This window comes from Pithys albifrons, chromosome 4 (genome assembly GCF_047495875.1).
Source record: "Pithys albifrons albifrons isolate INPA30051 chromosome 4, PitAlb_v1, whole genome shotgun sequence".
NCBI lineage: Eukaryota > Metazoa > Chordata > Aves > Passeriformes > Thamnophilidae > Pithys > Pithys albifrons.
This window is the reverse complement of record NC_092461.1, coordinates 63,858,605-63,886,195: the sequence shown is the minus strand read 5'-3', so window position 1 is coordinate 63,886,195 and position 27,591 is coordinate 63,858,605. Positions and strand designations below refer to the sequence as shown.

Below are 27,591 nucleotides of genomic sequence, written 5' to 3'. Positions count from 1 at the left end.
GTGCCTGTATAGTCTTCACCTTACTGTTGCTTACAGTATGTATCACTACTGATTCTGAGACTATTCTAGAATAATCTTACTCACAGAAACTATGAATTCTAGCTCAAATCTTTCAGTGGCTCGCTCAATGCTGGCATGGAAACAAGACAAGTATGTGCAACTTAGCTTTTGCTAGCTCTTTTCCCCCTCACACTTGCTCTGATGAAGCTTTTTTTTTTAATTATGTCTTTGTGCAGATCTCATTCTGATAATTAAATCAAGCTTTTTAGTTTTGTCTTTAGAAATGAACTCATTTCTCCTGAGTATTTTCTTGACCTTTTATTGAATTTTTGATATGGTTTTGATATTTGGTATTGAATATTTTGGTATGGTTTTGCATACTTTTGATATACATCACCAATATTTTTTTCTTGACAAATGTTTGAATTTTTTGGGTGTTCTGGCAGGGGAACTTTTTGCTTCCATTTAATTCATGGTAACCAGCCTCTACATATATCCACACTAGTTCACCATTCTGCCTTTTTCTGAAGATTCAACATTCACTTTCTTCATAAGAAGAGCAAAATATTTGCTTGTTTTGGGTTATATCTAGGTATATTAATTGCTATTCTGTCCTTGCTGCATAGTGGGTCATTTTGACAGTTTTGACAAATAGCTTTGTTTTAGATTTCTCACTTTTATCTCTATGCTGTTTGATGTCTGAGGCTTAATTTTCTCTTCTGACCTGTTCTCATCTCACTTCACACCCCCATCATACACAGGCTTATTAAAAATCTCTTTCACGGGTGCTGTTAGTCTGATTAAATCTGGAAATTTCATCTCAGCCCTGTGATGTGTACTATTAATTCCCAGTCCTGTGGAAATTGTGTGGTTTTGGTTTTATTTTTACATGTTGACACAGAATAGATAGTTTCCTTGCTTTCTCAATACTTACCTTCTTGAAATGGGAAAACAGCCTACTTTTTTACTTTTCTTTGCTTAGTCAAAATTAAATCTTTAATCAGGAGTGTGAACTACCACAACAGAGTTGAAGCCTTTGAATTTCAGTGGCTTGTTTATTGAAGAAATCTATCACATCCAGAAATATCTGGACCCTGACCTGTCTGTGTCTGGAAGACAGTTTTTGGTGATGTTTTCTGGAATTCTGTTTCTTTTTCTTCCTTTTTCCTTTCTCAAAGCTTTGTGTTATTTATCCACATATTACAAGTTGTGAATGCATCTTATCTATGTTTTAGGAGTTTTCTAAGACTAAATTTGGATTAGGAATAATTAGATTTGAAAAGGTTATTATCTAAGTAAGACTAGATTCCTCGCCCCAACCTCTTTAGAAACAGGCATTGCACATCTCTTTAATCATTACATAGGTGTAGCTGAAGGTAGTAATACAGCCCAAAGACACGTTATGTTTTTAGGTTTTACCAGATTCTTTGTGGATATCACATGTGTTTTTACCACTCAGTGCTTCCATAACTGTTGAACTTGCAGCTTTTCCTTTGTTGGGTATGCAAGAGCTTTTTTGGAGTGAACTGGATGGCCTCTTATGTTTGATTTGTGGTTTTTTTACATTCTCTAGAGTAAAAATGTTGATTGTATCATTGTTCCACAGCTACTCTGAGAACAAAACTGTTCTAATGTTGTGGTTGCCATGGAGGTGGATATCATCTCGTATTCTGAGTTGTGCTTGCCCATGCGCTTTGCAGTCTGTGCATTCTGCCCAGCTAATTTAAGAACTCCATGGCCCGCTGCTTAAGCGTGTTGGCACTGATTTGCCATGCAGTCAGGGGAGTGAAGATGTGTGCTTGAGCATTGCTTGCCAGGCTTGATTGCTGTATAAGGTACCCAGTTCAGGAGGACATCACTTAAGTCTTTGCAGCTGAAGCTTTCAGAGTTTACCATGTAGGGAGGCACTAGAAGGTAGGTATGTAGGTAGGTTTCACACTAAGGCTTGTTTCGCAGTGTGAGGGAAGGCTAGGTTTATTAGAAGGGTCTCATCAGCATTCTGCTGGGTGCTTCCATCCAGCTTCCTGTGTTCCTCAGGGACTCAGGCTGAGAACAGCTTTTTTGAGCAGTGAACATAGCACGAATGCAAATCTCAGGCTGAGGAACTGATGGTGTGGTGGCTGCCACTTTCATTGTGGGTGTTAAAGGAGGAGAGGTAAGCTGCTGTTGCAGGGCAGAAGGGAAACTCAGGCATTAGTCCAGTTTTCTGCGCTTGGAATTTCATCAGCAGCCTTCTGCATTCATTTCCTTTCTGTGCATATCCTTTCCTCTGAAGGAATAGCCAGGCTCTTTCTGGAAGTACAAGAAGGTAGAAAAGCAAAGACAACTAAGGAAGTGCCTAAGAGATGGGAGAAGCCTTCTGGACACACAGCAGTCAATTAGATTTATGAATCCAGGGACTGGCAATCTGTCTAGTTGCTGAAGTTCCCTGCTGACATGGGATTTGAATGGCCAGAACTGTGCAACAGGTTTCACCTATATCTCCCTTCATTCTAGTGCTATATATAATGTTATCTGTGCTGTATTTCAGCCACAGCATCATTTTTTTCCTCCCTGAACAATTGTGTCATCTGCCAGGATCCTTCTGTATTCAAGGCCTTGAAAGGAACAGGTGTCTTTGTGACTGCCTTTCATGTGTGCTTTCTCTTTAGGTTTTGATGAAGGCAATCTTCAGTATTTAAATGCTTTACTTCTTTAATATTAGTCATTATTATGGATTATCAAGTTGTTAATAAATTTCATAGTAAATTTTAAGAGACTACTATCTGATGGCCAGGTGTTCTCGTTGGATATCAACTACTTTATAGAACTCTATTAAATCAACTTTGATGTTAGTTTTTGCTTACCTGGTGTTTAAAAAATTTTCTGTAAAGTACCACATTTTTTTAACCATTCCTTTGATCATTTCTGTTGATGTCTGTGTGACTTAGCTGTAGGAAATGCATAGCTCAATAAGTGCATTTACATAGTACCTTTAACAACTTGCCCTTATTTCCATCACAGGGTTAAACCTTGGAGGTTTTACTAAACTTGGTGAGCATTAACTTTATGTTTGCTACTACAGGTTTACAAAGTGTTGGTCTCTGTTGGCAGAAATGAGTGGTTTGTCTTAAGACGCTATGCGGAGTTTGATAAACTCTACAATACGGTAAGCAACAGGCAAGCTATGAAATCATGCCAGAATAACAGAGTAACACTTATTTGCAGTGCTATGCTTTGAGTTAATCCCCTCTTGAGGAGTTTCAGTCAATAGCCATAGGATCCCTGATTACAGAAAAAGATGGAGTGAGGGTTTTAAGCTTTGGTTTGTTTGAATTTCAAACTGAAAATCCACTTATTTATCACTTTTTTGTTGTTGCTTGCGATCATAGCATAGTGAGAGAAACTTCCAGTGTAGTGGCTGTCAAAACATCTGAATGTGCATTTGTGCATGACAAAAACCCCACAAAACATCCAGATAGATATGTTTCTTCTAAAATAAGCATTTTACCTTGAAGTACTGAAAACAGTGAACAAATCCTTGTTTCTCAATATAAATTTTCTAGGAAGTCAATCATGGCAATTCATACCTGCAGTTTGATAGCAGGTATGAATTTTTTTCCACAAAAAAATGTGGTCAGTGCTCCAAATAAAGTAGACTTCTTCAGCAACCAAGTATGGATTTCTTGGGTTCATTGCTAGAAGATTTTTGTCCTTTTACATAGTGGGCAAGTGGGGCAATTGCTTGCTCAGATAATGCAGTCTGTTATCCTGTGTCCCTGCTTTCCTTCAGTTCTTCATGCCCACAATTTTTGCTTTAACAAAAGGGGAAATAATTCCCCTGTGATCCCCGTAAGAAAATAGTTTCAACTGCTTTTCTGTGCCTCCATTTCCCTTCCATTACCTCTATGGGAAGTAGTCAGGCTTGCCTCCCTTCTGCCTCACTGTGCATGGATTGCTTTGCCTGCATCTTGCAGGGATAGAACTGAAAGGGGTGTACCTGCAGTAGTGTTGGTGATCCTTTGCCACATTCCCTTACCATTTGGATTAGCATTGCTCTGATGAAGTTTGTTCCACGCTGGTCTGTCTTACATGGGCAGAGAGTGAGGTCCTGGGGAAGCAGAACCAGGAGAGCATTTATTCCAGTTTCCATTCAGTGTAATCCATATAATACACCGAAAAACTTGTGCTGCTGACTGGAAGAGATACTGATGTTGCTAAGGAGAGAAGAATTGCCAGCTACTGAATTAGAAAACTGCTCTTTGACAGCATGAGAGTAAGATTGCTCTTCTGGAGCACTTGAAGATGAAATAAATTGTGTCAGGTTTGTTGTTGTTGTATGGCTGCATCCCCAGCCCATCCTAAACCTCAGGCATACAGCCCTATGCAAGCAAGCAAGGAGAAAACAAATCCAAGACAGAGATAAAGAATTGATGGAGGAAGGGAGAAGAGAGGAAAATAAAAACAACACTGAAATTCTAGTCTTATGTTTTTTACCTGAGGCAAGTGGATAATCATTTTGGTAATATTGCTGGAGTAGTCTGTAAGATGAAGATGACACGGCCTTTGAATTTAAAAGGGTATGTCTGGTGCAAACAAGCTGAGCACAGATTGTTCTGGGTTTGTTTTTTCCCCTCAAGTGTATGAGGAGAGGAGATGACATAGCGGAGCAGAATTACTGATAATCAGGTGTTCAAACTGTTCATCAGAAAACAAACAAAATGCAGTTAGGTGCTTTGATTTGAAGCACAATTCAGTTTTATGTGTTTTGTTTTCAGCTAAAGAAGCAATTTCCCACCATGAACTTGAAGATTCCGGCTAAAAGAATATTTGGAGATAATTTTGATCCTGGTAAGTTATCATCTTGTTATTCATTCATCAGTTTCTTTATATGAAAATTGTTCTGTTCCAGCCTACAAGCAGCTATCTTAGATGAGTGTTACACCAGGCCTCAAAACAGTGACTAAACCAAAGTTTAGTCATGCTTCAGTTGAGCAGGAACTAATGTAGGTAGGTATTTTGCTTTGCGATAGTGAATGAAGTATTGCTTAGTGACCCAATGCCCCTCTTGCACTGAATGCTACAGCTCCTCCCAACCCTCCCATATTCAGGATTGTGAGAGATTATGAACTGTCAGGTATAATCTCTCTCTTACAGAAGCAAAAGCCAGACCCCTGATTCTTCTAAGCATATGCCTAGTCAATTTTAAATTTCCTTTGTGTGACTTCCAACCCCCCAACCTCTGAAAAATGAAATAATTAAAGGATTTATCTCTGAGGACTTTTGAACTCTCTGTATCTAAATGTGCTTCTTTGGACAGTTTAGATGAAAACGAACCTCTTTTGTAAGTGGAACAACAACAGGAAGACTGTCTGATGTGAACATGTGATCCAGTTACCAGTGACAGGTCCCAGTTTAGCTTGCTCTGCACACAGCAAAATACTAGTGAAAATGTCACTTGTAAAGTGAAATGAATCCACCTAGATGGCACCATGGATGAATAAATAAAAAGGCAAATGGGAAGGCCAGGGTGTTTCTCTGTATATTTATATCCTTCATTCAGGCCATTTTTACTTAAGGGTTTTCCTGATGGCCTTTGGGACCCTCCCACACTCTCCTGGCTTGCTGATGTGATCGAACTGTGTGTGTAGTTTCTTATCCTGCACCTCTTTCAGTCATTTCATTTTCTCCTTTTCTGGGGAACAAATGGATCCAAAGCTGTTGAACTCTTAGGATGTATACTTCTGAGTTTTTCAAAGTTCTTACGAGCAAATCTAATTTTTGGCAGTTACAGTTAATTATCTGGATCTTGATGTAAAATCCCCTTTTAATTTTTATCAAAATAATCCAAGCTCTGATGTTCTCTTCCAATGAAGATGTGATTGCTAAAAGTTCTTCATGTATTGTGTCTACAACGACTTTTTGTTTTCGTTCCTTTCTTTTTCTCTGACCTTGGGGTTCTCAAAGCTGGCTCAAGACCAGATAACGTCATGTGATCTGGTTTGCTGTACAGCCAAATGTGCAGGTGGATTTCTTGGAGTTAAAATTAGGAAAATGGAGTTTTAATGGGTAAAAAACCTCAACTAAAACTTTATTAGAATTCAATATGTAAAACAAAGTCCTCAAACTTGTTCTAAATTTCTGTGAACTATTCTGAAATCCTTAAAGCATGAGAAACTAAGTAGTTCTTAAGATGTGTCTTGCTGGGAGGCAGGGTGGAGGTGGAGCCCTGGTGCTTATGTAAATAATTCTTTATCTTAACACTGATTTATTGAAGCTTTGATGTAATGTTTCTGCTGGCTTCTGAAACAAGTCACATATTTCACAAATACTGAAAAGTATTTTATTTCTGTAATTCCATGAGTATGCAGCATTGTACTATTGCACTGGAATGCAGCAGAGTGAAACCTTTTTATCCCTTTTCCCAAAATCTACCAAAAGTACTGTCATATCATAGATTGTCATTTAAGGGCTCTGTTTTTATTGACACTTACATGATTTCAAAACTAATCTTGTTTTAACTTGAAAAAAATTAGTCAGAGGAGAATCACAGAAACCAGTCAGAATACAGAACTTGAAAATTTCAGATGTTACAGGTGTTTTGTGTTCACCAGCACGGATAGCTCTATAGGCTTGGAGTGCCTGATGGCACTGTACACCCACCACACTGAAATGGCTGGTGTTGATGACTCGCATAACATCTGTATGCAAATTTACACTCCTGTTTGTTGTCACTAATTTGGGATTATTAAACACCCTAGCAAGGGCTTAGGGATTATATCACTGAAACCATATGAACATTTTTCTTAATATTTCAAATACAGCTTTTAATCAAAACCTAATTTTAATTTAAAATTTTAATAATTGCCATTAATCTGTATGTGGCAATAATAAGAATGCCTTAGAAGTTAATACACAAGTTAAATATTCTTTTTCCCTACAAATTGTTGATATGAGTAATGAAAGACAAGATTATTCTGTTTTATGCTTTATTTCATGTTATAACTCTCTATTCCAAAACCTTTGTGTATCTTTCCTTATTACTACAGTACAGTTACATGTCTTAAGCCTTAGATGAAGGTGGAGATTCTGAGGATTATTTTTTCTTTATGTTAGAGGTGATGTCCAAAACTTAAAGGAAAGTACTTGATTTAGTTATCATTGATGCCTGTATCTGAGGGCCCGCTGGCAGGACGAACTGTGCAACTTTCCCACTGCCATACATATATTATGAAAATATGCTGCTTGATGGAACTGTTCATGTTAAAACTTGACTTGTGCAACTGATGTCAGATTTTGCCCATGGGTTTTTTGTTTTGTTTTGTTTTTTTGTTTGTTTGGGTTTTTTTAATTTTGTGGACTCAGGTTTTGAAGTGCTCATCTGTGCAATGAAGGCTGCACAGATGAGCCCAGTGTGGTTACACACTGTTCTTGAAGCACTTCAGTGCACTTTTAATCCACCTGGTTTTCTACATTTTCAAGTAGTGTTACAGAGAAATTGAAATTTGTTCTTTCACCTCAGTTGAATGTTTTAAGCTTGCACTTTTCATATGTGGAACCAATCCTGTTCTGAACCAGTCATGGACCAGTCTCTTTTTTAACTGCTGTTTAAGTTCTAAAAACCCTAAATTTGAAAATAAGTCTTTTTTACAAGCTGACTGATGATTCTAATGAATCTGTTTTTTTCAGATTTTATTAAACAGAGAAGAGCAGGACTGAATGAATTCATTCAAAATTTAGTTAGACAGCCAGAGCTATGCAACCAGTAAGTAGTTTCATTTCTGTTTTTTAAAGACTGTTGAAAAGACATGTTAAATACAAAACTGCAAATCAAGTATTTAACCAGGAAACCTATTTTATCTATTCAGAGCTATTCAGTATAAAAAATAGACTTTAATATGATCATTTGTTCAGGAAAAATCTACAGACTGAACAGTATAAAAATGTTTTTGTTTTCTGAAAAACCAATATACAAATCAACTTGCAGGCAATTAACTGATCTTAATTCAAGGGGTACAGATTCCACTTGAACTCTGTTGGTGTAGGACAGTGTTTGTTTTGCTGATGGCTGTATTGTTTGAGTACTCTGCTATCACCTGGTACTGCCTTGCTGGCAGTAACTGACCACCTGCATCCTTTTTGTTAGAGCAGTTCATGGGTGCACTCTGGAACTTGTTTTAAGCTCGTTAACCAAATAGCTTGATTAGGTTGCTGAGATGGATAACGAAGATGACCTGAACTCTTCTGGCAGAAATGCTGCAGGTGTGTTCAGCACCATCAGTGGGACAGTGGTGAACGAGGGATAATGACGGGGGAGAGAGAGTGGGCTCCAGTTAAACCTGGAGAACAGTGCTTTGTGTTGGAACTCACTGGGGAAAAGCTGCCTTCTATCAGTTGAAATCTATAATCAGTTTCAGTTAAATCCATACAGCTTTCTTTGTTCCTTGAACTAGTAAAATGGTAAATCTCTATGCTTGGCCTTAGTGTTAAGTAAATGTCTGTAATGCATATGCTTTATTTAATTAGCCAAACCATATAGCTGTGTGAAATTGCCCATTTCCCACAGGAAGAAAATAACTTACAGAATATTTCTGCAGTTTGCAGTGCGCAGTCAGATTTTCTTTTTTTTCCACAGAAAAATGAACTATTTAATGTCCTGTTAACCTGAAATATGTGCTTCCTTTCCTTAAAAAAAAAAAAGTATATGTACTTTCTCATGATAAGTGGAAAAAAATTAGTAACAAAGTCTTTATGGTAGAATACTTTTCCACCAGAACAAATACTATGAGGTTTGTGTTCATAGTATGGTTCTTTGGGAAATAATAGAAAGCACCTTAATATAACAAATTATTGAAACCTAATCTGTTTTGTTACATCGGGAAAGGATACTGCATTACTTACCACAATCTCCTCCACATATGCTTGTCAGCATGTCCAAGTATCAAATATATTTGTCTTAAAGAGTACTATATTTGCTCTCCAGAGGTAAAATGGTACCTTTTTTATGCCCAGAACAAAATGGTGTGCTTCACAAAAAGGCATCAAATCTCAAATGCACTTGCCGCCTTAAATTTTTGTGAAGATTTTAAAATTGTTTTGCACTCAAATGCATCTATAGCTGAGTCTATATTCTTCAACATGGTAGGTAACTTTTCTGGTCCATTAAAACAGACTTAAAACAGTATTAAGAAATATGTCCAATTGTGTGGTGCTGTTGAAAGTGTGTTCAATAAGAAGCTCATTAAGCGTAGTTCTACAATAAAAACAAAATAGAGACCAAAGTTTGTCTTGTGCCGTTCTTCTCTCCCCACTCTTAAAGAAACAGTGATGTGGGAGAAAAAGCAAGCCTCTAATTCACAATTTAGTGCAAAAGCATTTTATTTTATAGTAATTTATTTTGTTTCTCTTTTACTAACTGTGAGATACCTTGGTTATCTGAAGTTAACTTTTTATTTTATACAGTGCTCCAATGCAACAAGCCATATAACTGTGTAATCTGTCACCTGTTTTTTGTGTGCTAATGAATATTGTTAGTGATTAAATAGGAAATCTTTGATCTTCATGGTTGGGGAATTTTTTTGTAAAATTTGCTAGAAACTACTCAAGCAATATGTTGTGGTTGAGCCTTCACAGTCCACATCCTTGTTTTCTTGGATAGTTTTGCTTTAATGGGCTAATTAAATTTGATACTGGGTAAAATAACTTACGTAAAGTTAGTGATGTACAAGGAAGACTTAGAGGGTTATGCATTCTCACAAATATATTACGAAGTCCACCTTATACTGCATCTTTTAAGCATTAAAACCAGTATCAGAATCATATATTTTAAGTCCTGTGTAGGAAAACGCTGTCATTAAAAGCTTAAAGAGGATTCAAGATAATGTCCTTATTTTTGGGTGGGAAGGCACTTGAACATCTGAACTGAAAAGCACAAATATCAGATTCAGTATGTCCAAGATGGTAGTATTTACATTACTCTATGAAACATGCAGCACTGTGCTCTTATTTAACTTGAGTGGGCTTTGTTCTTGGGTCTGGCACATTTCTTGAATATTGTATCAAAGCCAAACCTTTTTGCTCAAGAAAAAACCCCAAGAAAAACCTAAAGTATGTTGGAGCGATTGAAGGCCGTGTGTGTGTTAGAGGTAGAGACCCTGTGACTATTGACAAGGATTTTCCTGCAGTTACTCTCAGGTGGAATACAGGGTGACATTACTGGCTTAGTCTAAACTGGAAATTAAATGAGCTTCAAGCTGCATTTGCTCAGCTAACTGTATGTGATAGACAACTCTCTTATGGATAGAATACAGATATTCCAAGAAAAGATGGTAGAAGGGATAGAGATCTGAGAATGTGTCCTCCTTGCTGGCTGATGTCCTTAATGGGAGCTGGGAGTTTGTTCCTTGTGAGCACTGTGAGGCTCCCTAAGTGTGCTGGTTTAAAGGTGAACCAGCAGGGAAAATGAACTCACCGCGAGAGAGATTATAAGTCAGAGGCTTAAATTTAATAATAATACTACAATAAATACAGTGACAAAAAGAAATTGCTTTCCACTCACAAAACCTAGCAGTATGACCCAGTGCCCTGGGGCACAAACCCAAAGGGGTTTGTTAGCCCTGGTGCTGAGACCCGCCTGGTTCCCCCCAAGTCCAAAGCAAAAAGAAGTGAGAAACCTGTTGGTGCAGGTGATGGCTGTAGTCCGGTAGAGAGCGGTGATCTCCTCCTGTTGAGATCCTGCTGCTCCTCTGGATCTGACAAGAAGTTCCCGAGGTCTTCTTACCCACCACTTATGTACCCCCAGGGAGCACCCAGTCCCTCCCCCTGGGCAGGGACTCACACAATGGGTGATTAACTCTGGGAGCCAGGGAGTATTGGACTGTTGATGGCCAAATAGCAGCTCCGCCCCCTCAGGCTGGGTGTGAAGGTGATAATGGCTCCCTTGGGGAATGAATACAGGGGGTAGAATACACAGCTTTGATCACCCCCACACAGTGATAGCTGGTCCCTCCTGCTGAACTAGGATACTAAGTCACTGTGCAGCTGTTGGAAGTGGGCTGCTTGCCCCCTCGAGTGCAGGTATTCACTGAAATATTAATGCAGTCAATTGTCTATCAGAATAACTCCAAATAAAACCTGTTCGAATCCAACTGTGAAAATAGAAGATGCATTAAAGATGTAAGGCAGTTATTTTTAAGTAGTGCAAAGTAGCTCCTTAATGAGAATGAGAACATTTGCATAATGCTTGGAAGAAATCAAGGATGACAATACCGTGCAATGGGTGGGAAATAAGTTACCAGTTCTGTGAGTGAGAAGCAGGGTCTACACTTGTTCGCTAGAAGAAAATCAAATGATAAAGTGTGTGGAGAAGAAGGAGCTGGGCACCATTATTTAAATAAAGTGTGTCTTAAACATTAAGTTTGTCACTGGCTATTAATTTTACCATTTTGCTTCAAAATTTGTGTCAGGTTTTGAGTTTGTTCATATTTCTGTGTGTCCAAAATTTTGTGTGATACCATGTTTTTGCAGGAAGACTAATGCAGAACAAGAATTACAGGAGCAACTGCATTTAAGCGGAGCTTGACACCCCTTCGTGTATTTCAGAGAGAATCCATAAAATAAACTTATTCCATCGTAAATATCTAGAAAAACCCCAACTTTTTCTGGTTGTATATGTACAATGTATATTGAGCATCCCTTTTTAAATGGTTTTCTCAATCCTTTTGATTTCATAGATAAGGTTATTTTAGGAATAGTTTCCATGAATTTTAAAATACATTTAATTAATACATGCATAGAATACAGCATAGAATTTCTATGAATCCTTATAGCATTTTGTATAATCTGCTGCAATTTTGGCTAAGAAATTGGTCCATTAAACTTTTTTATTTTTAATCACGGGTTCTTTGTGGTGCTTTTAGAATTGCAAATGTGAACAGTGTAACATTGCACAGTTAAAACTGCAGCTACCATGAATTGCTGGGGCTGTGGAACACCCTGCAATGGTAAAGGAGCCTCTTTTCCTGTGAATTGATTTTTAATTTTTTTTCCTGCTGTGATTTCAGTCATGGACAAAGTTACTATAGTAACTATTTGAGATGTACTACAACATGCTCTGTTTAATAAGCCGGTTATCCAGAAAAATTAATGGTGAAAGGTAATTAAGGTCTGGTTCTGTTGTTCTGTCTAGTGAAAAGCATGAACCATAGCTTCTTATTCTTGATTTTATGATATACAAAGCTTCTGAAAGTTAAATTGTTGCATTGTGACCCAATATTACTGCAATATTCAAACCATAGTGATTTTTTTCTTCGTGGGCCTCAGGATACAAGACAAATTCTGAAATAGATCAGAATTTGGAGTTCATATAAGATGGGAAGAATTAAACAGAAGTGGTGGTGGGAAATTATGAGGGTTGGTTTCTTGTAGCCTCGTTATGCTGTGTGCTGAAAGAATCTGCAACGATATGGAATCTCCTGGTCCTGGAATATCAGTCCATTAACCTAGGAGAAGTGTGTGCTCTATGCTCACCCTGACCATATGGTCTCTGAGAACCCCCCAGAAAGGACACGCAGGGACCACCGGCGAAGGCAGGAATAAAGAGGAAGTTTAATCGGGGTATAGGTTTATATGGACTTTGTAGGGATACAAATTCACCGGTAAGGGACAAGAGAGAAGTCTGGATTTGTGCCAAAAGAAGTGAGGGGGTTACAGGAAATATGAGGTCACTGTCCTTCTCCCAGCCCCCTGGCCTGGCAGGGGTTTATGGGAAGAAGAAACAATGACTATGCAGTTTTTACATTTAGTACATTTAAACCACATTAAAAACATCAGCTGTTAAAAGAATTCTCAGTGGCTGGCGTATTTTCTTCATCCATCCATTTCTGGCATGACATTCTCCAAGCCATGTATTGAGAATGCATTGCTACAGGAAATGTTGTGAACAGTCTTGTTCCTGTATTTGAAAGGCTGAAGGTAACTGAAACAGGTTTCAAACAGGGCTTAGGAACACAGAATGTAAGCAATGGAGACTGGGAGCCCCAGATAGTATAGGACATGAGGTAGGCTCAGTAATGCTGATATGAAATACAGGAGCTGGACAAGTGTCAGAAACAGCTCATCTCGTACTTCTCATCCTCACTGTACAGAAGGATGGAGGGTGAAATGAATTGAAAACATCAAAGCGAGTATATGTGTTTCTTACGTGAACCCAGCCTATTTTATATAAACTTGGGACAGGATAAAAAAAAGCTGGTGAGTGCTTTTCTTGTGCTGAACAGTTCATGAAGTTTCCTATCAGTGACTACCTTGAGTCCTTCTCAAAGAGTTTTATCTCTGAAATTTAGATAAGATTTCTTCCTCCATGAGAAGGTTCCTTTTTAGTTAACTGAAGGAACTTAAGAGTCATCTCTTCAAGTGGTATTTAGGTTATACATGATACCCATTTGTTTAGGAAGTAATTTTTCCTCAGCTGTATTGTGTTATTCTTTACTCAGTCACTGTGCTGTGGTTAAGAAAGACCTTACATACTTTTGAACTGTTGGACAGGCCTTACTTCCTAGGAGCAGATTCTCAGAGTTCTCTTACTTTCCCACCTTTCTCTCAGTCCTTGGTCCCCCAGCCTCTCCAAGAAAGAGCTAGAAACTGGTGCTGAAGATAAAATGCATCTTCTTAGGCACTATGGGGTGGGTGCCTGTATATTCCTGAAGCATTTGTGTCCTGCAGCTGACTGGAAAGATTTCTTAACACTGTTTTGTCACTGAGCACCTTGTCTTGCCTCCATCAGTGCCCAGCAAGAATGTATTCTGCATGCAAGATCAACATCATTCACTTTAAAGTGACTGGGGACAGGAGTGTCACTGCTGTGTATCTCTTGGGACATGGTCTTTCTCTGGGATACAGATGATGCATTTCATTCTGTATTGTATTGGACTTCGTATTGAATTAATTAAACCCAACAAAGTTTTAAACTCTAGTTTTTGAAAGAAAGTTGGTTTCCTGGTAGTTGATAGCCAGTTAAAACTCATACTTTCTTCTGATAATTACCTTTTAATGCAGTTTTACAGAGCATTTTCTTATGAAGTCTTCACATACATATACGGGAACATGCCAGGTTTTTGCAAGTGAAAAATTCTATGTGTTGTATGTAGCACACTCAGTAGTTGAACTATGTTGCTATAAAAGCCTTACTTGTTCACAGTCCTTAGTTACCAGAACTTAAATATAAAACTTTGTGATTAGTAACTTCCCTGTATGGTGCTGTTTAATCCTATGCTCTGTGGTTATGGCTGAAAGTCATGCAGATTATTGGAGTGCTAATGAAGTTAACTATGTTTCTAGCCCAGATGTCAGAGCATTTCTTCAGATGGATAACCCAAAACACCAGTCAGATCCATCTGAAGATGAAGATGAAAGGAGCAGTCGAAAGGTAATGAAACAGAAGTCTTTTGAATTTTAGCTACTTAAGGGCAATCTCAATTATATTATTTTCTGAAAATTACTGGTAGGTTTTGCAATAAATACCCTCCCTGCCTTTTTAAATGACTCAGTTCCACTGTGGCCTGTAAGGTGTTTTTCTGTCAGATGTGAATTGTAGAAAAGGGTAAAAAGTGATTGCTGGCTTTGTCTTGCTTCTTCCCCACTTGCTATGTGGGTTAAAGAAACACAACTTTAGTCATAGCTTAGCTGTCATAGTTTTTACAATCTCTTCAAAGGCTCTTGCTAAGAACATCTGGCAAGGAGCAAGGGAGATTAAATGTTTAATTGTCTTTTTGTTTGCTTGTGTGTTCCTCTTTTTTAAAGAAGGAGAGAAATAGAATTCTCTCAGGGGAGAAAATGCAGTCTTTCTGAAAGTCACTCAGGAGCAGGAACGGATTTGATTTCATTTTACATGTAACACTGTGTGAGGTCTGAGGCTTCTTTTGTCACAAAAGCCACTATATGGCTGGATGTATTCTCTGAAAAGTAGTTTACAGCCTCCAGAAACAGTACTGTTTGAAAAAAGCGGTATTTCTAGGAACACAGAAGTGCCATATTTAAGCTTGTTTTCTCAACAACTTACTACTTGGCCTACAGATGTGATCTTAAAACTTCTCTTCTTATTCAGCCCCTGTTAAAGATATGAGTTGTTTTGGTTTGAGTGTGATTCTGAGCAGATTTGGTGTGTTCTGAAAGTTTCATTTCCAAAGACACTGGTTCATGATACCATTTTCCTCCTCCTCTGAAAGGTATTTTAAGTAATGTGGAATGATCTTAGCCTTCTGTGGAAAATTACTAATGTGTCATGCCAGAACAAATTCCAAAATAGGAAGAGAGCTAGTGCATAGTGGTCTGGACTCCATTCTTTCTGGTAGAAAATTCACCACTTTCTAGTTACTGTAAGTGATGATGCCAAACAAAAAGGATCAAAAACAAGCCTTAAAAAACCCCTCTTCTATACAGTAGCTTTTTTAAAACTGTCTGGTATGACTGCCTCTTACTAGTGAGTAGTAGCATCTGCTGCTGCTGTTGGGCCATTTCACTGCTTCTGTAAGAACTCTGGCTTTGTGCTGCCGGCCAGCCTGGCCCCAGGTAACTTGTGTGTGAGTGCAGTTTATCCTTCTCTGATAAAGTCTAGAACCACAGTGAGGGTACAAATACTGCTTTTTTTAAATCAAAATGGAGAAAATTACCTAAATGACAGAGGCTTCCTTCGCTCCCTGTAACTTACAAATACTGCTTGGGTGTGTACTGGTAAGATTCATGGCATTCCAGGAATTGAGTTATTTAACCTTTAATGTCAGGATAGAAAAGGTTGGTACTGTTTTTCTTGGGGTGGGACTAATGTTCACTATTGTGTTTATAAAAGCTCTGTGTCTTTCATTAATTATAATACAAACGGTGCGACTTTAAAATTATTAGTAGAACCTTGGAAAATTTGGAATAAAAAGCAGAAAAAATATTCATAGAGCAAATACAGAAAGTGTGAAGTTCTGAATGAGGAATGAGTTGTCTGTTGAAACACTCTTAAATTTTTGTTTCTGATTTTGTCCTCTGTATCTGGACACAATCATTTTATGACCTTCATCCTTGAATCAGGTTTGTGCAGAAATAATTTATGGCAAAGTGAAGTTGGCCAAGTATTTCAACTTCAAGTTCCCAATCTGGATGTTAGATCTCTTTAAATGTCTAATGCAGCAAGTGTGAAAGTATAGATTGAGCAAATTAGTAGAGTGTTCTGAAATTAGTATTGGTTGAAATGTAAGGGAGAATTTAAAAAAAAGGTATTATAAGTAAACCTCTTTGTTTCTTCCAACAGTTAAACTCTACCTCACAGAATATCAACTTGGGACCATCTGGAAATCCTCAGTAGGTTTCAATTAAAGTGAATTAAAACATAATTCAATTTAATGTAAATTTTTTATTGTGACTAAATTGCATTAAAATTAATTTTAAAACCTGGAAAGTTAGACTGACCTTGGGAACAGTCCCACAGCTTAAGAATGTGAACAGCTGCTGAAAACAAGTTTGTTTTAATGCATGACAAAGGACCAGCTTGGCTTGTTGATGCTACAAACCCAGGTACTGCAATGGTATCTTGCTTCTCTGTTTGGTGTCTTCTGTAGTTTCTCTTCTCAGTTCAGTGTGAATCTGCTTTCCTCACCTAGGAGGTGATTGCTATTTTGGTTTTGCTTTCCTCACAGATTAGTTCTGGGCTAGCAGGAGGAAGTGTTTAATAGATTGCAGTAAGAAATTAATTTTAAAAGCACTTCCCTTCAGGGGCAATAAATGGGGAGGTATATGGTGATGTAACTTGTTTTGGAATTTGCCAACATGACTAATTGTTTTGCTGACAGAATTGTATTCAGGAAAGAGTAAAGAAATCCTGGGAAAAACTGAAAGAAGTGGTGATCTGGGAATTGGAAATACTGAGAGTGAATTCATGCATACACACACAGAAGTGGCAGGTGATAAGAGCTCCCTCCTTGTACTGAAGTTTAAAGTGAGGGAGGAATAGATGGAGGGAAGAATGGCAAAAACAAGAGGGAATAGATAACAAACTTGGTCCTTCCTTCCCTCATGTAAACTTGAGAATCCATTTGGACCTCTAGAAATAAGAAATAAGCTCCAGGAAGAGTTGTGGAGAAATGGAGACTGAAAAATTACAAGAAACTAGGCTGTGGAGAATACAAGATCAGTCTTGCTTCTCCTTTACATCTTAAGGCTACACTTACTAAAATAAAATAAACTCAAAGGATGCAACTCGAACACGTTCCCTGGAGGAAAATGGAATTGCAAAATGAAGCGGAGTTGTTGTCTCCGAGGCCAGGTCTGCAGAAGCCTAAGTGTTGGGTGGAATGAAGAAAAGGAGGGTAGTAACAGGCCAATGTCCTCACATTACAGCTTGAGTGGTATAGTAGACTGTTGTACAGCTTGTAATTTCTACCCAGGTGACCTGTCTCCTTCCTAAATATCTTTCAGTGCTAAACCAACAGACTTTGATTTCCTGAAAGTTATTGGGAAAGGCAGCTTTGGCAAGGTGAGCTTTTATTACTGTGTCTTATCCTGGTGCAAGGATGCTGGCTGGTTTCTCCTACTTAGTGACTGTTGGCTGGAGACTTAGCCAGAGGTTTCAGAAGTGGTGTCAGTCTAAGGTGGCACATGAACTATTGCATTGGATCCCTGTTGCTGCTGCTTTATGGCCCTGCCATTTTTTCCCCTAATGCGGCTGTTGGCTGTTTCAAAGGGAGTAACAAAAGGGAGTGTTTCCCTTTCTCATCAAGAGTAGTAGGGATCCTCTGTTTCCCCAGAGAGGAAGGGAGGTACCCCTGTGCTTATCCAGCGGCTGGAGTGCAAATCATGCTTTTCCGCTTGTTGTCATGGACTGTGTTGTGAAAACCCTGATGCTGTGGAGGACTGCGTGCAACAGCCCATTGAAAAGTGACTGAAATATTTACAAAGATGCCACAGAGAATCCCTCTTGAAGTCTCTACTTTTGGACTATTTTTCAATTTGTCGTTTTTCATTAAATTATATTTAAAATTTGTTCAAAAATAAAAGCTGAAATTGATCTTGATAGAATATAGAACGTCATGGAAAATAAATATTATAATTCAGTCTTTGATGATCCCACTTTCATGACAGATTTTTACTGAACTGTAAGCTCACTCTATTAGCAATTATATTGTTGATTGACTGTATTAAAAGCAAAGAAACTGTATTGTGAAAAAAGTAGCATGAACACTTTCCAGTTATGCTGAAATGATGAAATCATTACTAATAGAATATGAAATGCAGCAATCACACTTCTTCATTTTTTTTTAATTTCACAGGTTCTTCTTGCAAAACGAAAACTGGATGGGAAATACTATGCTGTCAAAGTGTTGCAGAAAAAAATTGTTCTCAATAGGAAAGAGGTTAAGAGAAATAGTCTTTCTCCACCCACCTCCCTTCTTTTCTCCCTTAATTACAAAATCATTCCTGTTTACTTATTGATCTTTCTCTTCTTACAGCAAAAACATATTATGGCTGAACGTAATGTGCTTTTGAAAAATGTGAAACATCCATTTTTGGTTGGATTACATTACTCATTCCAAACAATCGAAAAGCTTTACTTTGTCCTGGATTTTGTTAATGGAGGAGAGGTATGTGGTAGTTTTGTTTGCATTTGAGTCTGTCTATTTTGCTAATTCTAGGTGGGAGGAGTGAAATGATCCTTTACAATGGACTGTGGTCAGCATTCTCCCAAATCTGAAAATCCTGTTATTATCTGCTGTGGCTACAGACTTCTGTAGTTTTACAGACTCTGTTCCTCTTATTGACAACATTAATCCAAATTTATTCATGGTTGTCAAATACAGACAATGTATTTTACAGTTATATAAATTTACCTTTATTGCAAATTAATCTTACATTGACATTTTTCACCATGTAACACTTCCTTACATCTGCATTAGCTGAGGTGTTTGTATTTCAGAAGGGGAAAGAAGGAAACTGACAACTGAATTTATTACATTGTGTCATAGCTGGGACAAGATGGGCCCTTCTCGATGGGCCCTTCTCTTGTCTAATTTACTGTCATCTTATTTAGACTGTATTAGCAAACTCCACATTAGTTCTGCTCTGGCCACAACTTAGATTTTTATTTGTTCCAGGCAAACTGAAATACAGCTCAAAACAGCTTTCAGATTTGAATGAAGTGCTTGGAAAGCTAGGGTGGCTTTTATTTTTTCCCAAACTTTCTAGGCAGAAAACAGAAAATTTCTATTTTCTTACAATATTTAGAAATTGAATTTGTAGTATAGTTTAATCTGTATGTTAGTGATTTAATCTTTGGCTAGATTTTTGTATCTGCTTAAATTATTTGAAGCCAGACAACTCTATAGTTGCATGATTTAGTCTTGGCAACTTCTATTCACAGCTTAGGGATTTACTCTAGTTCTCTTTGACTAGTCCTGATTTTAGGGGAATGAGTTTGTTACCAATCCATTTCTGAGCTACAAAAGAGAAGAGAGAGAGAGAGAGTAAAGCAATGACTAAGTCATGCAGCAAAAACAATTTTATTTCATTTTACTTTTTTTTTAAAAAAAGTGGACAACAAAGTAAGTTACTTTTTACTTTTTACGTGTTATTATCCTGATTTTTTTTGTCTGTGTAATGTTCTTACTATTTGCATATTTACAGCTGTTCTTTCACTTACAAAGAGAACGTTCCTTTCCTGAGCACAGAGCCAGATTTTATGCTGCTGAAATAGCCAGTGCACTGGGCTACTTACACTCCATAAATATAGTGTACAGGTAAGTTTCTGAAATGTATCCTTCTCCTGAAGATGTTCAAAATACGACAAATTACCAAATGAAAATTACTGTATGAAATCATCTTATGGGAAACCTGAACATAACAATTTCATCAAAACCTGAAGCTTTCAGATAAAGGATAAAACTCTGTCTTCATAGCTCTTGTGACTGGTGTTTTGAATTAATACTTTTTTTTTTGTTTAATAGGGATTTAAAACCAGAAAACATTCTCCTAGATTCACTAGTAAGTATGCAAGATCATTTTTGGTTTTCTGTGTTCTCTCATAAAACTGACACTTCTGTGTATCCACACACTGAGTGTGTTCTGTTTTTAAAATACCACTTTTTCTTAAACAGGGTCATGTTGTGTTGACAGACTTTGGACTTTGTAAAGAAGGGATTGCAACTTCTGATACCACTGCAACTTTCTGTGGGACCCCAGAAGTACGTTGACAACTTTTGTGGAGTTTTTTTGTAGTAATTAATGGCTGTTGACTATTAGTAGTATTTGTAACTGGAAGATCAAATATTGTGTTTGGTACTGTTGGGAGATTTGCGTTCTTTTAACACACTCTTGCATGAAACCAAACTTGCCTTTGCAAGTTTTCTGCAGATCTAATATTTGTTCTTTTTACTAATATGCAGTAATAGGGGTCTACTACTTCCTGCCCACATCACCATAACTCATCTCTTCCTTCCGCTGTTTTTCCAGCCCTTTTTGAACATTGTTTGCTCCCATGTCTCCTAATTGCTGGCTAGACACAGGACAGTGAGCTGGTCCAACAACTGCTGCAGATTTGTCAGTTTGAGTCTGTTTACCATATCCTGCCACTGATTTTTAGTAAGTTTATAGGGAATTAGTGACTCTTGAGCAAATTATTGCATATGCATGAAACTTTGAACTTGCTAACTGAGTTACTGAACTCAGTTGTCTTTTTACTGAGAAAACTGCACTGGAAAACTTAGAACCTGGAAGTCTTGAACACATATGAGGGATTCACTGAAATGCCAGGATAAGTAGCTTTAGTAATTTGATAAGCATGCTTTAAATTACAGAAAAGACTTTTGAAGGCAATGAAGGATGACTGAGCTGTAGTATTTAGCAGAAACATTTGAACTAAAAAGAAAAAAATAGGTAGGTGGCAACACGTGTCAGCTTAGCCAGGTTATGATCACAGTGGGAATCCATGAAGCAGAGTGGTAAATGTGAGAATGTCTGAATATCGTGGAAAATTCAAAGGGCAGGGTATAGAACACTGGTAACTCGAGATCCGTTTGAGAAAACCTGGGGGTTTTTTCTCAAGTTCAGAAGCTTAGTCTTCACACTTGGACTTGAATGAAATTTCAGCATAAGAGGATGCTAATGCATATGTCTTAAAAATATCAAGACTAAACAGAGCAGTTGTGTATTAGCATTTCTAGTCCAATATTTAAATCCAAATTTTTCATAATCTTTCTAAGATTGTAATGGTCTCCTGTGTTTCTGAACATTTGAGTTGAATGACAGAGTTCCAACACCTAAAAAGCTTAAAGGAGGTTGTGAAGGATTAGAAAAAGCTTAAGTAGCTGATTTCAGAATACTTGAACTGTTCTTCTTGTTTTTGCAGGACTACCTACAGACAAGTGCACTCACGTATATAGAAAGTTTGGGAAGTACTGATGTAATTAAACTATAATTCATTTCAGTCTGTGCCTTGTCAGACTATGCTATCATGTATTTCTAAATTAATTTTAGAATCTGGATGCTAGAATGATAGAAGTGATCATCCTCTTGTTTTGAGAGGTTAGAAACCATGTGGTTTACATTAGGACTGAGGTGATGCTGATGATCCAGCCATAGTAATTTTATACTATATACTCACAAGGAATGGTCTTGAAGAGGATATCCTTGTGATGTAGTGTTAGTAAGCTCAGAGATACCGAGTAGATTTTGTGCAAGGCAGATGGAAACCAGTTAATATTGTCATTCAGTGTTTGCTGGATTGGATGTTCATCATAAATCAGTCAAGTGATACCTACTTGACAGAAATCTCTAACTTAACAACTCTCAACTCATGCCCTCATCAGGATTTACAATGAAACTTAATATAGGTCATACAGTTTCTCAATAGTGATAGATTTGAGGCAGAATTAATATCTTATTTCATTTTTATTTATGGATGGGAAGCATACAGGCCTAGGATGGTAAATAGGTATGACTAGTTATCCAGCTTGCTGAGAGATGTTCCCTCTGCAACAGTGCAGCAACCTATCTGAAACGTAAAACAAGTTTCATAATAGAAGTGGCAAAGAAGTTTGAAAGAATAATAGTGTGTGGGAAGTATTGTTTCAATTTGGAAGACTGCTGTTTTACTTGATAAACAACCAGATGATGACGATGTTATTTGCCAGGTTTGTTGAAGGAGATAAATACTTCACAGTCTTGCAATTATTATGAAGGAGCTTTTCCTGAGGGTGTTTAACTGTGATATGACTAAACCTCAGTTTTATTCATGCTAGCCTAATGCTCTAAAATACTTCATATTTTTTATTTTAGTATCTTGCACCAGAAGTCATTAAAAAGCAGCCCTATGACAACACAGTAGACTGGTGGTGCCTTGGTGCAGTTCTTTATGAAATGCTTTATGGGCTGGTATGTACCTGATACATGGTGGGTAGGAGTTGCTTTCCTCCTCTCTCCCTCTTTATTTGAAGTAACCCTTGAGTGTTGTTAAAGATGCTAACTTTTTGCATAATGTTGAAATATTCCACTTAAATGGATGAGCAGATTATCTTGTACTTAACATAGCACGTGTTCTTCTCTTTTGAATTTTACATTTTACCTCTTGGTGTCCAGCAGTTCACCAAAAAGCAAAATTGTAGACAACAGCTCCATTGAAGACAAGTAGTCATCACTTTGAGGGAACGTGACAGAAAACTGAATGAATAGTGATAATATCCAATGAAAATCTTAAATTATAAGTAAAATTTTGTCAAATACTGGAATAAATATAATTAAAAGAATTTTTTTTACTTAAGTCTCCCAGGTTTTTTCATAGCTTTTGATGGAGCATTAAAAAAAAAAATCCTGCTATGCTTCTTCTTGTCATATGTAATTATGTATGGCCAGACTTCGCGAACGAAGATTTGGGCAGGGCTCTCCCCACATGGGTGTGCCCTTCCAACCTGTGCAGTGGATTTTTTAGGTGAGGCACAGTGGGCACAGAACTGGCTCCACTGTTTAAGTCCTAAGGTCCATTTGCCACTGCCGAGCGAGCTTGGACAGTGACAGGGAAGTCCTCAGGACTGTCACAGCACCCGGTACTAATCTGGGCTGACCCTGCTGAGCATCCGAGATCTGATGGGATCGGATGGCAGGGAGGCATTGAACTGCCAGGGGACGGTCCCCACCGAGACTCTAAATCAGGTCCTTGGGATTCAGAGTCCTGAGTGCTCCCCATTACACCATGGGACTGCACCATATGTAATTACTCCAATCTGTTCTTTTAGTTTTCTTCATTTTTATCTCCTCCCATAGGACCTCAAATTGGGAGATAGATTTGATTTTCCATTCTCCTTTTCAGGCAAGTTCAGTGGGAGCTTGGAAGTTGGATAACATCTATGGCTATTTGCAAGTGTGAAAACATGTCAGCAGGAGAGGAGGTGTGTGGGTGGGAAGTTATCAAGTGTAAAGTTCTGGCAATGGTGATGGTTGAATTAGAAGTTAACAGTGTGTAAGGAGTAGTAGATTTCTCCACTGCTAGCAGCTTGTATGTCTAACAGAATCATTTACTTATCATAAACACAAAATAATGTTGTGTGTCATTTCAGTTTCATGTAGAATTTTTATTTTTTAGCCTCCTTTTTACTGCCGTGATGTTGCTGAGATGTATGATAATATTCTTCATAAACCCCTGGTTTTGCGCCCAGGAATCAGTCTCACAGCGTGGTCAATCTTGGAAGAACTTTTGGAGAAAGATCGGCAAAGCAGACTTGGAGCAAGGGAAGATTTTGTATGTAATATCTTAATTTATCAAGCCCTGAAGGACCATCACCAAATTTATGTGCACAGCACAGGATTACTAGTTGGAGGTGGAGCTTGTACTGCTATGTCTGTCTCTTTTTTCCTCCTTTTTATTTCTTTGTTAAAGACACCAGTGGAGTCAATCCCTGAAAGATTTTGGGGATAAGAGTAAGGTGATTGTTGTGGGATGTTTTGAGCTTTATTGCTGCTGTACCTGCCAGCCAAGGAAACACAGTTGCTGGTGTAGTAGTCACTAAGGTGTACAAAGGTAGGTTTCACTGTTCATAGTGAAACAGGGAAATAATGAAAAGGCTGTCATTTGGTAATATTAACGAATGACTTGGAAACCACTCTTCAGATAAAGAGGAATGCTCATTCCATGCAAACAGCAGCTCTTTGTTTTAGCCTTAAAATCATGGCAAACGTTTTCCCAATGTAACAACAAAAACTTTGTTTGCAAGACTTGATGTGAGGAAGTATAGGTGTCTTCAGAACTGCAATGAGGAATGATCTAGAAGGATGTACACCATCCAGTAATTGTGAGATCTTTGTAGTCTTTTGTTTGCAGTCTTAATGTTAGATATTCTGTTAACCTTGTAACTGAGCATTTAGACAATGTCACTGTACCTTTTTACGGAGTGGAGCAAGATGAATTGATGGTAGCATTTAGCACAGCTGTTTCCTGCTTCAAAACTAGTAAGTATATTGCAGAGTTGTTGAAGCAGCTGCTTCTCAGACAGTATATGCTCTACAAAAACTAACAAAACTCTAAGGCAGGAACTGATAGAAAGCATCCTTGCTCTATGGTAGACTTCAAGGTCATTATTTGACAGCTTAAAAGCAGAAAGTATCTTAAAAGGAAACCAGTTTATAGAGGCAGGCTGAAAATTTTAATTGCTGTTTTCACCAACTACAGTTTTTGTTGGCAAGTAAACTATAAGTAAACAAATTGATACAGAACATGCTTATGGGCAAGTCTGAAGTAGTAGTTACTGTGATGCACAGGATGGATTTTTGAAATATCTCAAATCTTTATCTCTTATTGCAGCTTGAAATTCAAAAGCACCCGTTCTTTGAATCTCTCAGCTGGACTGATCTTCTTCAGAAGAAGATTCCGCCACCATTTAATCCTAATGTGGTAGGTGCCTGGTAGTGGTTTAGTTCGTACATGCCAAGTTTTTGCCTTAGACTGCTCATCTATTTGCAATGAATGTTTGTTTCAGAATGCTGAAGAATGGGGTTGTCCTGCCCAGTGCTGGCTGGCCTTTTGAGCAGTCACACTTTTGAGCAATGATACCATCTTCTTTAATTAAAACTGGTTTTGACAGATCCCTGTTCCTTCAAAGAAAGTCCTGTCAATTTTTGTGGGGTCTGAAGACCAAAGAAAAAGTACAGATAACATACTCAAAGACTTCCCAAAAGAGTGATTTTCTGCTTTTTTAAGTTTTTAAATCTTATTTGCAGATTTTCTTTATCTTCCCATCAGTTGAAACTGGGTCAGCCTGTAACTACTTGTCTAGAAATTCAGGGCAAGGGGGAATGGCAGTGGGAAGGAAATCCTTCCTACAGTCACGTCAGGGGATCACGATTTGTTGGGCCTATGCCTGTTGGGTGAAGAAGCATTACCTGTCTTGTTGCTTCTCTCTGTGACTAAATATTACTATGCTTGAGTTCTTAGTAGAATTTAGCATTTAAAATATTATTGATGGAAAAGGGAGAAAAAGAACTTGGTATGGTTAGGGGGTTTTTTAATGGGTTTTGGGCTTGTTTTTTCATTGTCTGGTTTGTTGTGTTTTGGGGGGGGGGGAGGGGGATTGGAGGGGAGTTGTTAGTGCTTGCATCTCCCTAACAATCATTTAAGAAAGAGACATTTCTCATATCTTTTAGGTTTATCAGATCATAAAGATATGTAAAGTTTGGCCCCAACTCCAGCCTAAAAGAAAAAAAGCAGACTTTTAGTAGTTATATTCAGGGATACTGCAGCATGCTTCTTTAAATTTACTGTTCTTAAATAGGAAAGAATGATACAGAGTAGATAGCCTTGAGAATTAAATTTGGAATCTAAAGGACAAGTTTAAAACACCATATTAATATGACAACTAACAGATCATTCTGTTTTCTAGGTTGGACCTGATGATATTGGTAATTTTGATACAGTGTTCACGGAAGAAATGGTCCCATATTCAGTTTGTGTTTCTTCTGATTACAACATCGTTAATGCCAGTGTCCTAGAGGCAGATGATGCATTTGTTGGATTTTCTTACGCACCGCCTTCTGAAGATATGTTTTCCTAGGAAGTTAGAAGCAAAGAATGTTTCGGAAGTTTGGGGGGTGAACTGAAATGTTAGGGTTATGGACACGTTCCAAAATAGCATAACTAGTGCCTCGTTTTGTATGTAGGTTTGAAACCTATGAACTGACTTTCTCTGCTGTATAGGAGGAATTTGGGCATTTTGGATGGCTTTCTTTGGGATTTGAACTGTTTGTTCCTGCTGCAGAAAATATTTTTTAAAAGCATTCTCTACATATTTTTTAAGCAAAAACACTGACTGTTCTCCTCAGTCCCTTCAAGTTTACATTCATACCTATCTAATTTGGCTGGCACAAGCAGCAGCAAATTTAGTAAATTTATAAATGCTTTTGTACTTATTTACAGTGACTTTGTGCTTGAATTGTAACTATGCAAATTGTCTTTTGTATATCCTGGTTTAAAAAAGGTAAATGTTATCCCTGTTATCAGTTTGAAATATGTGTTAATTTACCTGTCAGCACTTAAATGAGGGGCTAATATAAGTTAAGGACCAAGATTCTTAAATGACTTCTGCAGGATGAAAACTTGGTCATGTAAAACTTGATTGCCGCTCTTTCGCTTGCTGAAGTAACCATTGACTCAAGTGGATTATCTGAGCTATGGGGGATTAACTCAAAGCAAGGATGGAACAAATTAACTGGATTGATTTGATAATATTACTAAGTGTTCTACTTTTCTTTCCTTCCTGAGCTAAATATGTCTGTATTTCAACTACATTAAAAATATTTTTTGTTAAAACTGCTTCTCCAAAGATATAATATGCAATAATCACCATTACTTTAAAAGGCTATCTTGCTTTGACATTTTAGGTGTGGGTGGTGGGGCATCATTCCAAATGTTAGGGATTTTTCTCATGGATTTGTAATTTAAAACACTAGTGCATTCCAAATTGATTGTATTTCAACATTCATAGCTACTTGTCTTTGTGTTCTAGTTTGCACCATTTTTAAATCTTCACTTGATACTAAGGAGGGGGAAGTGTAAATTACACTGATAATTTTAAAAATGTGAAAAGCTGTTGTAGTTCTCATAACATGCATATGTATGTACAAACAAATAATTCTGAACAATTTCTGTTTAAGGAAATTTTTTTAAACAATGCAAAAATTGACTGCAGTTAGAGTCTATAAAGGCCTATCATGGTAGTTTATTATATATATTACTTGTAAATAACTTATTTTTGTCTTACTTCAAAAATGCTCTGTGGTTTTTTTTCACAAATACATTCAGTTAAATGCCTTGATTTGAGAGAATTCTGATAAGATACTGATGTATCATAATGTTACATAAATTTCAGTATCTAAATCATCTTCGTTTTGACAAAATAATCAGCTAGGAGAAATACTCTTTATATTGCATCCAGATCAGGTAAAAATGAGAACCTAGGAGAAAAGTATATGAAATCATAGTTCTTTTGAAATAAATGTGTCAACAGTGAAACAGGTGAGTGGAAACTATAACAGGATTCCTTGCTTATCTCAAGGAGTATCTCCTATAGCAGAGTCTCCTGCGTGGTGGTGAAGTGA

General features: G+C 37.6%; 1 protein-coding gene across 5 annotated transcripts in view; it reads left to right on the top strand.

Moving 5' to 3' along the window:
* Positions 1-26,803, top strand: part of SGK3 (serum/glucocorticoid regulated kinase family member 3) — a 59,751-nt gene extending 32,948 nt beyond the window's left edge. For all 5 annotated transcript variants that reach the window (XM_071554415.1, XM_071554416.1, XM_071554414.1 and 2 more), the window contains exons 3-17: positions 3,065-3,148; positions 4,758-4,830; positions 7,669-7,744; positions 14,317-14,404; positions 16,274-16,323; positions 17,437-17,494; positions 18,288-18,371; positions 18,468-18,599; positions 19,639-19,751; positions 19,959-19,995; positions 20,109-20,195; positions 22,288-22,383; positions 23,588-23,743; positions 24,803-24,892; positions 25,878-26,803. In XM_071554415.1, coding sequence (XP_071410516.1) covers positions 3,065-3,148; positions 4,758-4,830; positions 7,669-7,744; positions 14,317-14,404; positions 16,274-16,323; positions 17,437-17,494; positions 18,288-18,371; positions 18,468-18,599; positions 19,639-19,751; positions 19,959-19,995; positions 20,109-20,195; positions 22,288-22,383; positions 23,588-23,743; positions 24,803-24,892; positions 25,878-26,048 — 1,395 coding nt within the window. In that variant the 3' untranslated portion in view covers positions 26,049-26,803. The remainder of the gene's footprint in view (positions 1-3,064; positions 3,149-4,757; positions 4,831-7,668; positions 7,745-14,316; positions 14,405-16,273; positions 16,324-17,436; positions 17,495-18,287; positions 18,372-18,467; positions 18,600-19,638; positions 19,752-19,958; positions 19,996-20,108; positions 20,196-22,287; positions 22,384-23,587; positions 23,744-24,802; positions 24,893-25,877) is intronic.
* Positions 26,804-27,591: the final 788 nt, after the last annotated feature.